Genomic DNA, 14,111 nt, shown 5'->3' with positions numbered 1-14,111 from the left:
CAGATGTTGTTAGGAGCCCTTACTGTGTGGTGCCAGAAGTACTACGGAAGCACTATGGTGAGTTATTCTCTAAAAACACACTTTTTATGTTTTTAGAGAACCGAATATATTTTTTTAGTTAGTCTTGAGTTCGGTTTTTTAAAATAGTCTTACCAAACAAGTTTTTTAAGCCTAAAACTTGAAAATTGTTTTTGAGTTTAAAAAGTTGGATTCAAGTAGAGTACCAAACAGACTCTTAGCTTTATTTTAGTTTTGTGCTCCTATTTTAGATTGTGCCAGCCACTTTGTTTGAAATTTTGTTTGCTTTTTGGTGAGTTACAAGGGGCGAAATTTTGTTTGCTTAGAACGTATCTCTGCTTCTTTTGCTATGCAAAAATTGGCCGTATTGCTAAGTTTCTGATTCTTTTATTGCATTTGCAGACGATAAACTATATTGAGGGCTGGTTTGGTATTGTTGTGCTTTGAAAAAAAACTGCTTCTGTTGTGCTGTGAGAATAAACTCATTTTTGTTGTTTCACGTTTTCAGCTTTTTTTTACCTAAAATTGTGAAAATAAGCTGTTTTTAAGTGTTTACCAAACACATATTTTATCTCAGCTTTTTTTTATACCAACTTTTTATAAAAGCACATCAGTGCCTACTGAGAGTGGAGGAATCAACTTCTTTTGAGCTGGTCATGTTGGAGTACATTTTTACCAACTTGGTACACAGTATGGAAATTCATGGACTCTTTTACTTGCCCCTTGTGAATTTGTCTTTGTTAATTACATGACAAATTTTTCAACCCGCTGCGGCGCAGTGAGGGGTCAAAGCACAACAATTCTGGGGATGCTTTTGTAAAATAAGAGTTGTATTTTGAACAAACTCTTTGTATGTATATAATATCGGTGTATATGGTGAAACTATTAACAACTGTTATATCTTTGTACACATTTGATTTTTAACTAAACTATTAATATCTCTTTAAACCCTAATTTACTACCTAATATACCCCCATAAACCCAATTTAATGTGGATTTATTTTTACACCCATAACAGTTGGTCTCTCTCGAGTTAGGTTATAGAACCATTGAATTTTGGCAATTAAACGCTCCAATCATGATCTCTTCAAGCTGAGAGATGAATATTGAACACCATTTCTTTAAAACTAAATCTTAAGATTGATTAATTACACTATTTTCTTCTTCTTCCGCCTTGAAATTGAACTCATACAGAACAAGCATGCATGTCTCCAGTTCTGCTTTCTTAAGCCAGAAATAATAATTTTTTTTCAACAAAATCGATTCCAATAACAGCAACTGTGAGCCTGTGACCAAAACCAGAGCCAGAAGCAAACCATATATCTAAAACTACTATAATCTACAAGGAGGTGGACGCACTGCCCCGACCAACTAGTCTAACCCACATCTGTAGACAGCAAACTGAGTTCAGTTCTCATCAGTCCTATAATCCTATTCAAACACTGAACCAAGAACATAGAGAAGAAACAAACTTGACAAAAGCATTAACAAACGAATACACATTTCGAAATTCGAAAGAATTAAATGATACATGTCCAGTTCAACCTTTTAATTTAGCTGCAAATTCACACAACCCCTCAACCTTTTAAATCGTAAATACTAGTTTAGTACATAAAATTTTAAGAATGTACATGTTAAAGAGTTGAAGCCTATTAGGGTTTTAGCCAAAATGAACATAGACTAAACAAAGAATGATAGTAGGGTTTAATTATAGTATTTAGGTTTATTGATAAATTTGAGTTTGATTATTAATTTCATTTTGTACTTAATAGTAATTATGCAATAGGATAAAATAGACAATTAACATTTAAAATTTAAATTGGGTGCAAAAAAAAGGTTACATGGGTTTAAATAAAATTTCCCTTTAAGTTTCTGTGACGATGACGAATGAGTAGCCCATTGATAATGCGCATCCCATTAGTGCCAAGTATTTTATAGCTGGAATTTTGCTAAGGTCGATCACCCATGCACACGTGGACGTTCCCTTGATAAGAGTTTAGATCTCATCCAGGACACTTTTAAAAAAACTTCTACATGAGCGACTGAACCGTAGCACAACTTTTAAATTTAATATTTAATTAACTATCAATAAAAGTAGGTCATAAGTTCCTTAATATTAAAGAATAAAAACGGATTTCAATCCTTTTCCAATTTAGAGACAAAATACAAATTTTTCTATGTACTCATAACATGAGCCGGTACACCACATTATAACACGTGTGGTATCAAAACTCGTGTTCCGAGCACTAACAAATCTCTCACCACTTGCGAAGGAAAGTGGTCAAATCTATAAAAACCACAGACGCTACAGGTATGCAATCAACTGACGAGTGGTGACTGACTACAAATCAAACAATTAAGTGTGTTGTGGTGCTGAAGAACATAAGGGAATACATTTGGATGAAATCATGAAAGGAGGATTGGAATCGCTCACGTTCGAAAACAAAAACCTCACAAACAACATTGCAACTGGTTTCCGGATAAGCCTAGCGGAGTTCCTGGCAATCTAAATAATACACGATGAATGCCTCAACTTCGACAGTTGGAGAATTGATCACATTAGAACCCCAAAAACTGTATTGACCAAAAATATTCTTAGGTACAAGTACAAGCGCGGCAATCAAGTCAGGGACGGACATAGTCAAAAGGAACCGAGCGGAGTTCCACAAAAAATACACTATTTGGATCCGAGTGCAAATGACAATTTTGGCCGAGCTTTGTGCTTACCCAACAATTTCATTTGGTTCAACCGTGCTTCCTCCTCCTCTTGTTTCTTCCTTTGCAACGCCTCTTCTTTTTGTCTCTGGAGTTCTTCCAGCTCCCTGTATCTCTCCTCCTCCCTCCACTGCTGCTCCAAAGCCTCCCTTCTTTGAGCTTCTTCCACTCTCCTCCGGTTCTCTTCAAGCATCCCTTCCAGCTCTTCTTTTTCTCTTTGAGCTTGTTCCTGTAGGACACACAAAACACACGTAACTTACTTTGATTGTTCCGCTAGTATAGAGGGAGGAAAAGCAGGTGCAGACTAAAAATATCATCCCATCTGGAATTGTGATTGTTTAAAATAATTACACAGCCAAGCAATGCTGTGTTGAGGTCTTAGATGCTCGCCGCCCCCAATATCTAGGTCTTCCAGCACCAGCACTCTTTGTAGATGAATAATACTTACTTACGGTAATGATTTACTATTATCTTAACGACACTTATTGTGTGTACTTATTACCATATCTGCTATTTTACTTTTCCCCGAACAGAGCAATTGTTCCTAACAGTAATAACTATAAAGACAAATGATAACAATAACAACACTAGTATTTTCAAGAAAACAGAAGATGTGCATCCAACAATCCCTAAAGCCAACCATGACTCATAAGTGTGCCTCTGTCACATGAGAAAATGAGATTTTGGAGGCAACATGGTAGCCTAAATATTACCTCCTTACGCCTAGCCTCAATCAGAGCTGCTTCCTTTTCTTTCTCAAATTGCGCTGCCACTTCAGTAAGGAGCTTCTTCTGTCCTTCCTCCAACTGCCTCTGTATTTCCACTTTAATCTCATCAGAGTTTAAGCATTCCTCAACCTTCCTACGAATTGCTTCTTCCACTCTTCTTGAAGTCTCTTCTTCAAGCAGTTTCAATTCTGCTTCCTGTTGCCGCCTGAGAATACAAGCAAAAAAAGTTAAGCGATAAAGTGGTCTCTAATATAAAGAGGGAAGCTGCCGCCCGAGTACAAATAAAATGCCAATTAACGTATACTGATTCCATTTTTTACCCCTCCCCTTCTCTCTCGTCAATATCTGACTGAATAAATGGCAAACTAACATCATGAGGACAAAGGTACTATAGATATGCTTATACTTTTAAGGCATACCTCTAATGTATTCTGATCCAAACATATGAGTTTCAAAACTGGTGAACAGTAGATAAACGATGCACCCATTTTGATCATCAAATTACAAGTTGAACTAAAGCAGTATCATCCTTCAGAAAAGCCTGTGGAGGAGAATGTCAAGTAAACCTGCTGCATTTTTAAAACTAATTATCAAGTTACTTCAAATTTGAATTAAATGCATTCTTGACATATGATAGACTACAGTTTTATAATATATGGCCCAAGTGCAGTGCATCTTGAGTGTGATAAGCACTAAAGCAATAACAAGACATTGGAAAACATTCACATGACAGAAACGGCAGTTCAAGACTGATGGAGAACTACGGTTGCCACATGGCAAAATGGAGTAAGATCAGAAGCCAACAAAGTCCAAACCTTAAGGAATAGACAGTGTACTAAATGATTTGGTAAACAAAAGTTAACCAGGACTTTCCACCAACACTCAACCCAACTGTTGCATGGCTCAGCTTCTTAGGTTAGACACAACAGGTACTTCTAAAGGATCTCCAAACACTTAGGTCTACCATATGGTTGGTTTTGTACACCAAATTAAATGACTATATATTTCTGGATACTCCAAAAATGAAATTATGCAGGAAGATGATAGTGTCCTGAAGAAGTATATGCCTCGAAGAGTAACTGAAAGTGAACAAGCTATAACCAATGATTTGTGGATGTGACAATAAGTATCATGTGTTGACAGGACAAAGTGTGCTCTAACACTTCCACTCATAAAATTTACACAAGAGGTGCATTTTTTCTTGATAAACCACAAATTCTGTACATATCTTATTGATTAGCTTTCACATAACCAGACCACCTCAGCCCAATTTTAACCCCCATCTGCCTACAATTGTGTAGAGGAGCAAGTTTCTACTCAACCTAATCCCGATGTTCTTAAAAGGCCTTTGACTGCATTACCTACCGTCATAAGAACATTAACAATAGTTAGATTCAGAATAGCTGCATCTGGGATCAACTGCATACAATCTGGAAGTCTAACTCAATTTCATATTATTAACTTCTGAAATCAAGAAATAACTGCAACCAAACTGAGGGATTCCCTGAATAAATTTATACAAATTCCAACTCCCATTGGAAATCCGGTGGAAGAATCTTTAGAGGTTAGCTGATGAAGAAATACATAGCAAGGTCTAACAAACATGCTCAAACACAAATTTTCCTTTCTTTAAACACAATTGCAAGCCTCATATCACTGAATAGCATTGTAAAGCATCGGATTTTGATACCTCTTCAGTATTGCGGTTTTGGAGATTTGGTTCACACTCCACTATTGAAGCTGACATTCTTTACAAATTAAAAAAAGTTGTGTGCATCTCAATTTTGCATACGTAAACAGCAGCCATCCTTAGTTTAATTTTCCAAGAAAGTACTGTTGTATAAAACTTAAATGTTAACAAACAAGCATGTTCCACAGAGTGTCTAGTAGGCTAATTCAAACATGAACCGGAGGTTCTTTCCCTTATGTTAATTACACTATCGTTTCAATGAACTAAACACAATAGTAAGCATCCAGAAAAATACAGTAATTTTCAGGAGGGCTACTATTCATGTAGAAATCAAAACTCATAAATTTGTGGGTAACAATGAAAACAGTCCCACTATGTAAGCACATAAGTCAGGAAAGAATTAAAACTGTTAGTCTACTCTAAAGATGAACTTAAAAAAGTCATAAAAAAAACTGATATCATAAAAGAACTGATGTTAAGTAATTGTTTTACCTTTTCTTCTCTTCTTCTTCTTCTTCCTTTCTCAATTTCTCACTGGCATTTTTCTGCTCCAACAATCCAAGACTTGAACTAGAAGATTTACGAATAGGAGACAAGGAGGAGCTCCTACTTCTTTGCCTCTTATAGTGCTTCAAAACTGGAGAACGACTTTTACGGTGTCTTGGGGTTGGAGAACGACTTTTACAGCGTCTTGGGGTTGGAGAACGACTTTTATGACATATTGGGGTCAGTGAACGACTTTTACGACGTCTTGGAGTCGGAGAACGATTTCTTCGACGCTTAGGGGTAATTGAACGACTTTTCCGTCTGTATACTAAAAACAAAGCTATTAGCAACAGCAATTAAAACTGGACATGACTACACATAATCAATAACTATCAAGTCTGTCCACCATGTAGCACAAAATATATAGAAACATGTACGGTTACCTCATACATTGTTAAGTATAACCTTTGTGTGCTCCATCTTTTATCACATGAAGAAGCAAAGGTCACAATCGAGCAACAAAAGGAAATCCAACAACAAACATCACCTGCTCACTTCCCATTTGATGGGAAGAATCTGAATTCTTTTAAATTCTTAGGAAGAGCATGCAACCTTATATCACTCTGGCAACTCTATATTTTAATCCATATTTTCATACTAGACTCTTATCCAGTTATTTATAAAGAATCAAGAACTAATTTATTTTTTCCAAAGGTCACATGTCCATCAATGTTAGATCCAAAATGAGCCAACCATCAGATTTTATGACAACGTCAGCAATTCTTTGGCATTAGCATGACAGCAACGAAACCTACAAACCACAACTGTAGTTGAAGATGGGAAAAGAAAACTCAGAACAAAAAATGTCAAAGCATACCAAGCCCAGGCAATGGAACAACTAATTCCTGTCCACTTGAAGGTTTGAGGGAAAATGGTCAAATATTAGCAATTAGCATCCAGAATATCGACTCAGAGTGATATTTCATGAGAATGCTCCGTTTAGCTGTGACCTCAACATCAACATAATAGGTTCCAGGTAAACTTGAATGCACATATTCATTTTCTATAAAACAGATTTACAAGACTTCACGATTGGGAAATGAAACAATGTTCTAAACGAAACTAATCCAAGTGTTCCAAGCGAAAAAATCTGACAGCCAATACCAAAATCCTTGGTCAGATATTTAACAAATTACATACATCACTGTACCCCACTGGAGATGGCGAAAGCCTTCGCCTATAAGAAGGTGATCGTGATTGTGACCGTGCCAAGTCACGAGGCATCCTTCCGCCTCAACTTTAAGCCTACTAGGAATATTTCTTAGAATGAAACTTGTACACTAACAACAATTTTTCCTACTTTGCCCTATAAAAACCAAAACAAATCAATCATAAACGGTTCGTTTGTAGCTGAGAAACTGTCAAATGATCAATTAAGCAATAAAAACAACGATTCTTAACATTTCAGTTGCAGCTGAGAAACTGTCAGAAAATCTAATGAATATACAAAACTTGTCATGTAAATAATTAAGCAGAATGCTGAAAATACAACAGATTAAAATTAATAAAGACCCCAAGCCAACAAGGCTCCCGCTTTGCGAGGGTCGGGGGAACGAAGACCTACCTTGCTTGCAAAGAGGCTGTTTCCACAAAAACCACAAATCAATAAGCATTAATTAAACAATGGTGTCTGATTTTTAAGGGCTAATTAGGAACTGATTAATCAGCGAAGAACAATCCACTAAATCATATACATAATTAATAAATAAAAATTGAATATTCTACCGACAATTTAATCCCCAAGAAACTGCAAAGTTAATCATCGCCATGGAATTAAAAAATAAAAAACCGGTTTGTTCGTTAATTTTGTTGATGGAAAAAAAAAATTAGATATATACCTGTGAAGCACAGAGCAGAGCAGATGGTACCTACGACAAGAGAGCAATCAGGAAGATCGGAAACCGCCCAGCTCCGCCTTGGACGAAACCCTAACTCCTAACAGAGGCAGTTTTGTAATTTGGTGCGACGGACAGACAGACGGAGATTTTGATCAATTTGGTATTTTGATAAAGTCTTGGGCCTCGGATGAAAATACGAAAGACGGAGAGGGCTTTTTTCTAAAAATATACTCATAAAATGTAAAATAAATAATAATAAAACATGACAAACCATAAACCGCTGCGCACCCCCAACACCTCCTAAATCCGCAGCCCCGCCGCATAAACACTCAGGGTCCCACCACGGTCGCCAACCGTCGCAGCACTACCACCGCCCCAACTACCACACCTCCACCCATCTAACCTTCCCCTCTACACAATATCTCTTTCTCTCTGTATATCTCTCTTTCTCTCTCTACCAAAGCTCGAAAGTTTCAGTGATGGGGAAGCCAGGTTCACGGTAAGACCTTACCACCATGCAGCGCAACCCCTTCTCTCTCTCTCACTCTCTCTCACTCTCTCTCTCTGAGTTTTATTTTTTGGGTGCAGATCAGAATCGTCGACCAAAGCTGGCCGGAAGTTCGAAAAGAAGCTCGAATTTTATGCTAGTAAGTTTGGATTTTCGGTGTCTCTTGAAAATGAATCGTAACAGTAAATATCGATACAGATTTTGATCCCCAATTAGTTTCTCTCCGAAAGATGATTGCTTTTTGATATATAGCTTTTCCGAAAATTTAATTTTTGTCAATGAACAATGCAGAGGTTAGAGATGCAGTTTCTTCCTTGGGTGCACAGAAGGCTATTGTTAAGGTGAGGATCTCCAATTCATCAACTTTCGCTTTGTTTGACGAAATACCAATGCTTTTCCGGTATTATGACCGGAGTTATTGTGGTACATTGTTTAGATATGTCATTTGATGAGGTGATATTGGAGGAGGTCTGCAATGGCGGAAGATATATTTGAGTTTTTAGACTTCAGAGCAATTAATTGGCGGTGACATAACGTTTAATGTTCATGGTTTTTCGGTTGGTTGCTTTGAGCTCATTTTGAGGCTATGTTGATGTGGAGGATTAGACTATAATAAATTGGACTAGGTTAAATGACTGGATTTTATGTGCAATCAAGGAAGACTATGAAATGTTGTGTTCTTATTTGGAGCATCAACCTCTTAGGAATATTCCATCGTAATCCTCCATGTTAGACTACAGCATCCACATTCCTCCTTGATACACACATGAAATCTAGTCAGTTAGCTATACTGCATCCATATTCCTCCTTGATTGCACATGAAATCTAGTCGTTTAATTTTAGCTAGTCTAATCGAGTTCCCATATCAAACTTGGCATGAGAGGAATATGTTTCATTGTAATTTTTGTTATCATTTGTAAGGGGTGGGGTGGTTTTTGTTGTTTTGTTTGGGGGGGGGAAGAGAATGTGAGGTTATCAACACTTAACTAAGAAATTTTGAGTGGACCAGAAATTGTGCTGGATGGTGGTGACTCATGGTGTGGGTGTGTGTCTTGGTGGGGGTTGATCAAGATCATTGAGTGAAGCAGAATAAGAAGCTACACTATGAAAATTGACATAGGATGTGTTTATCTAACAATGCCTCATGGAGAGTGGCACAGAAGAAATTACTTAGGGAGTTCCTTTCAAGTTTGGAGGGAGAGAGAAAATAATCATAAAGTCATGTTTGTTGTTATTTATGAAAACCTGGGTTTGGGAAGTTTACAACTTCCCAGCTTTATTTGGCCTGCCACTCATGGAACCTTGGCGAGTTTCAGCCCTATTTATAGTGGACAAAAAGACATGAGTAACATTTTTGAATAATCAAGGATTCGCGAGAGGGGACTAGTGCCAGGGGCTCTTCTGAGTTCTCTTGGGATCGAAAGCGTGACCACCCATTTGGCAACAACGCATAGTGAGTTGCATGAAAGCATCTTTACGCCATCTATTGATGGGTGACAATGAAGATGCAGGGGGGTTGCTGACTTTGCACGGATTCCCTTTGATTCAAACACAAGTATTGAACCCCTAAGCTCTTCGGTTAAAACTAGGTCTTTCACAAGAATGGACAAGTCTTGGTGCATAAATGTTGGAGGAATGGGGATCACTGATGAAGAGAATTGGGACGCATTGTTGCTTTAGATGAAGACAATTAGCTTTGGAGTTTGGAGGTTGGGGATAAAGTAGCAACAAACAAAAAGAAACCAAAAGATACACATTAGAGTAATGTGGTCTTGCATTTCTTTTTCCTGGGAAACTTAAAGCTTAGTATGGACTGCATATTGGGGCCAGACGAGGGATGATAGGATGTCTTTGTGGCCTATATTTAGTGTACAGGGATTTTGATCCCATTTGTAAGGGTTCAAAATGGGCCCAACGAAAACCCAAAACCGAGCTCATTCTTAGGGCTTAATAAGAGTTGAAACAGTTCCCAATCTTCAAACCGTCAACTTGTGTAAACTGATCAGGAAGAAGTTACCACTGCAGTGATTTTGAAAACCTTTGTTGCTCTATATGAACTTGGAGTAGCTTAAGGCAGGAAGAGGGCAGATTTCTAGAAATTCTGGATTTTTGTCTTCAAATATTCTCCCACCCCAAACAAAATGCTGTATCAAACTTCCACTTGGCATTTTGTTTTTTGTCAGAACTTGGCATTTTCTTCGTTTCAATAACAATTGTTTTCTGGATTTTTTTGTTCTGTATGTTACTGATATAACTTGAACACGTATCATTATGTTTTAGTGGTCTTTTACAATGCGTTGGATGCTAATGAGTTAACTTTATCTTCTACCAGAAGAAGAAACTACGTAGTCGACAGAAGAAACTGAAAGCATATGATCTCTCTTCTTTCTCAGAATTCCTTCCGGAGTTGAAGGAAAAGCGGCCCACTCCTGCTTCGGAGTTGAAGATAAATTGTAAATCCAAGAAAAGGCTAGTGTAAGTAACTCTAAATCCGGTTGCAATCTTCACTTTTCATTTTCACATTCTCCTATGAAATTTCAGTTAAGTAATAGTGGATTCCGTTTCATCAGATTGAAGGAAGGAAAGCAGTTGACTACAGTTCTTAATCATCCCACTTTCAAGTCGAATCCCCTAGCTGCCATTCATCAGCACTTGCAGAGTACTCAGCCAGTCGTAGATGTCAAGCCAGTGAAAAGGAAAAACAAAAGTGGAAGCAAGAAGAGGAAAGAAAAGAAATCTAAGGCGTCAGTCGGACCCCAAGCTATGGATATGTGAGTTGATATTCAGACCCTCATCGATCCAACCTTCCTGTCTCTGACTCAGTTTTGTCTATATATCGTCCTGAATGTTACAATGCTCAAATTTTGAATTCGCAATTTTGTTAGTCTTGCTGGAACCTGTAACAGATTCTATATTTCAACACAACAATCTGAACCATATGTTAATTGTGAGCATGTATTTAATCGGCATATACTTTAGACCGGCCGGACGAGTCAATAAAATTGTCTTTAGACCGGCCGGACGAGATCTTCGTGTGACATAAGATATACTTTCATGTTTCAAATACCATGTTGAATTGGTTCTGGAAATGGTGTGCTAAATTTTGCTTAGCTGCTTATTACCAGGCAGTGAGGCTATTGTTAATTTTGAAGAAAGTAATTTGCTTTGTTTCCCTAATTAGCCAATTCAGGATTCAGGCTGATCATTTTAAATTAATTTGATGCTGGAATGAAATCAATTGGTGAGGGGAAAAAAGAATTAACACTACAGGAAAATAAACTTGGAATTTGGATAAAAATTAAAATTTATAATTGACATGCATCAATTTTCTTATTTGGATTTATAAACATAAAAATTTAGAATTTTCGTGTGGAAAAAATACTCTGAATTTGAGACTTTAAATTCTTAAGTTTAAATTTCATGTAAATGACTGTTATTTTTTTAAATATTTTATGAATGGGAAGTTACAAATAAAGTATTAAAAAACTCAACCACGAGTGACCACTACCACCACCATCATCACTATCACGGCTGCCTCCACCACCACATATCGGTGTTTCCCCCGCTGCTACAACCGCCACTACCCATCTACCCATCTTCATCACCGTTGCCACCATCACCCACCATTATCATCGCCATCTCCAACATCAATACTAGCACATTTTTTAACTACTATATCTCATTTATATATTACTAACTCTATACCACATTAAATTTGTATCTAACCAAACAAAAAAATTTATAAATTCTAAAAAATAAAATTTCGTTATTTCAATTTATTTTGATTTAAACTGCCTTGGTAATTTTAGATTTGCCCGTACATACATATACACGCAGTATAAAAAAATTTATTCAGACTCAATTATTGATGTCAAAGTAGTCAACAATGAACGACTATCCACGTCCCACCATCAACGGCTACCCCCGTTTGCTGCTTCCCTTTCTCCAAATAAGAATTAAAAATTAAACAACTTAGCTGTGACTATAACATTCCGGTTCAATAATATCTATGGCAAGTGATCATTTATCACAATAACGAAAAAATGTTGATTCTTTAGGACGTTGGTTCAAACCTTGTCAATGGTTAATCTAATCTAACAAAATTCTATTTTTGACAAAAAAAACAATAATGTCATGTAAGTTTTTTTTCACCTTACATAATATTATAAGATCAAAACACCACAAAACAGAAACTCGTATTATCCAAGTTGCTCTCCAAACAAAAACTTCCCTCTTGGAAAGATTGTTCCTTTAGGCCATGATCTTTTTCTCACCGTCCACCCAAGTTAGAATCCGATCCCGGTAATTAGAGTAGTTTTAGATATCGTTTCTAAAAAAAGAACCAAAAAAAAAAAAATAGAGGAATTTATATGCGATGGATATGATTCATGCATCCTGAACAAAAAACAAAATTTCAGAAAGTACTGATTTATTCTCAACTGTATTTTGTAGAAGATTATGATCCTTAATTCCAAAACGCCTCATTCTTTTACACTGCCATGGCCCAAATCCAGTTTTAATACATGAAGAATAAGCAAATACAAAGGCAGTACTTATACTTTGAATCCAATTAATACATGATTAATTAAGAAGGGTGAACCTTCTTACCAGAAATGCCCTTCCAAGCCGATTTCATTGAAGCAGTAGCAGAGTTGAGTGCAGCCTCAATATACCTCTTGGCAGCAACAGTTGCTGCATTTTCCACCACCATCCCCATCCTCCTAGCCCCTTCCGCCGTCGCCTCCAGTTTGTCCAATTCCGCTTTCGACATGCGTTCCATCTCCTCCTCGAAGCGTCTGAACTCGTCCATGGCGCTCTCCATCACCGAGTCCATGTACTCCTCCGCTTCCTGCATGGCACACTCAGCGTCTTCCAGCTCTTGTTGCTGTTCGAGCTCGACTGCGGCCCACGAGTTGTAGGCTTCGAGCTCGAACAGCTTCATGAGGTCCTCGATCGTGGAGGGGTCGAAGGTTTTGTCTTGCAAGGCTTGGTTGGAGAGGAAGCTGAATTGGGCAATGAGATCTTCCATGTTGTTGCTGCTGTTGTTGGTAACTTGGTGTTGTGGGAGGAAGAATATTATGGTAGATTTAGCTTTAAGATTAGTCCATGGTGGGTAAGATAATGGAGGGAGGCTACTTTAGCCACTTAAAATGTTTTTATATAAAAGTAGATGGGGTCTATAGGAACCTTCAACTTTATGTCAACTCATGGAGTCATCGGTGAGGTCAAGTGCATGATGAGACGGAAAACGATACCTTCAGATTCCTTTCTCTTAATCTTGGGATCTACTAATCTGAATCATTGAAATTTGATTCAACGGTTTCATTTTAAAAAATAAAATAACTTTAACTGTTTGATCAAATTTTATAGCTCGGATTGATGGATCCCTAGAATTAGGAGGAAATGATCCAAAGAGGATCCCTTTCCTGATGAGACAAGCATGGCCAAAATATTCTAAGTGCATTTGTTACACATTTAGGACTGAATTAATTTTAGAGGCTAGATTGAATTGGCTTGGCTTGAACTAACTAAGATAAAAATAGTGAAGTGTTTCATACAATGCCGAACTAGGTGTCGGGCTAAAATGTTTTAAACCCAATATTTTTTTTTTTCCATTTTGCAATGGAACTAAACTTCGAAATTTGCCTCTAACCTATAAAAAATTGCCAAGAGGGAGATTTTGGAGACGTTGAGCTTCAGGCGCCCTGGAGTAGGATTCTCTCCCCTCCTAATCTCCTTCCCCTTCTCTTCCCTCCTATTTAAATGGTTATAGTTAAGTCACGTCAATATTTTATGTTAATTTTTTAATAACCAAAATAAGACAAAAAGCAATTTGTGAGAAGAGGGGATAAAAGTAGGAGGAGAGAAAATCCTACTCCTTGTGGATGAACTTGAACACGTCGAAGGGGATGATTGGGCATCAATCAGATCAGATCAAGGTGAATCAAGTCTCGATTGAGCAGAAATAGAAGAAAGTGAGGAGAAAGAGGAGGAGGAGGGGGAAGGGGAATTGGCGAGGGGGAAACAACATCATTTTGGGTTCTCGGGGGGTCTCGCTAAGACCTTCT

At 37.5% G+C, this 14,111-nt stretch overlaps 3 protein-coding genes and 1 long non-coding RNA gene across 4 annotated transcripts; 2 read left to right on the top strand and 2 right to left on the bottom strand.

Annotated features, from left to right (window-relative positions):
• Positions 1-63: 63 nt before the first annotated feature.
• On the top strand, positions 64-916 carry LOC126632074 (uncharacterized). Its single transcript, XR_007626566.1, has 2 exons — positions 64-286; positions 323-916. It is a non-coding gene; the product is annotated as an uncharacterized LOC126632074 (long non-coding RNA).
• A 1,473-nt stretch (positions 917-2,389) lies between these two features.
• On the bottom strand, positions 2,390-7,698 carry LOC126632072 (uncharacterized protein At1g10890-like). Its single transcript, XM_050302300.1, has 5 exons — positions 7,536-7,698; positions 6,843-7,003; positions 5,644-5,965; positions 3,447-3,666; positions 2,390-2,962 (listed from the first exon to the last, which is right to left on the bottom strand). Exons 2-5 carry the CDS (start codon positions 6,919-6,921, stop codon positions 2,696-2,698), a joined length of 888 nt encoding a protein of 295 aa, XP_050158257.1. The 5' UTR covers positions 6,922-7,003; positions 7,536-7,698; the 3' UTR covers positions 2,390-2,695.
• Positions 7,699-7,811: 113 nt separating this feature from the next.
• LOC126632068 (uncharacterized) lies at positions 7,812-11,132 on the top strand. Its single transcript, XM_050302296.1, has 5 exons — positions 7,812-8,034; positions 8,124-8,182; positions 8,335-8,384; positions 10,376-10,518; positions 10,614-11,132. Exons 1-5 carry the CDS (start codon positions 8,015-8,017, stop codon positions 10,816-10,818), a joined length of 477 nt encoding a protein of 158 aa, XP_050158253.1. The 5' UTR covers positions 7,812-8,014; the 3' UTR covers positions 10,819-11,132.
• Positions 11,133-12,455: 1,323 nt separating this feature from the next.
• LOC126632069 (uncharacterized) lies at positions 12,456-13,190 on the bottom strand. Its single transcript, XM_050302297.1, has one exon. The coding sequence runs from the start codon at positions 13,070-13,072 to the stop codon at positions 12,629-12,631; it is 444 nt and encodes a 147-aa protein (XP_050158254.1). The 5' UTR covers positions 13,073-13,190; the 3' UTR covers positions 12,456-12,628.
• Between the last annotated feature and the right edge of the window lie 921 nt (positions 13,191-14,111).

Source organism: Malus sylvestris, chromosome 8 (assembly GCF_916048215.2).
Source record: "Malus sylvestris chromosome 8, drMalSylv7.2, whole genome shotgun sequence".
Lineage (NCBI taxonomy): Eukaryota > Viridiplantae > Streptophyta > Magnoliopsida > Rosales > Rosaceae > Malus > Malus sylvestris.
The sequence above is the reverse complement of the archived record's forward strand: the minus strand, read 5'-3'. Positions and strand labels throughout refer to the sequence as shown.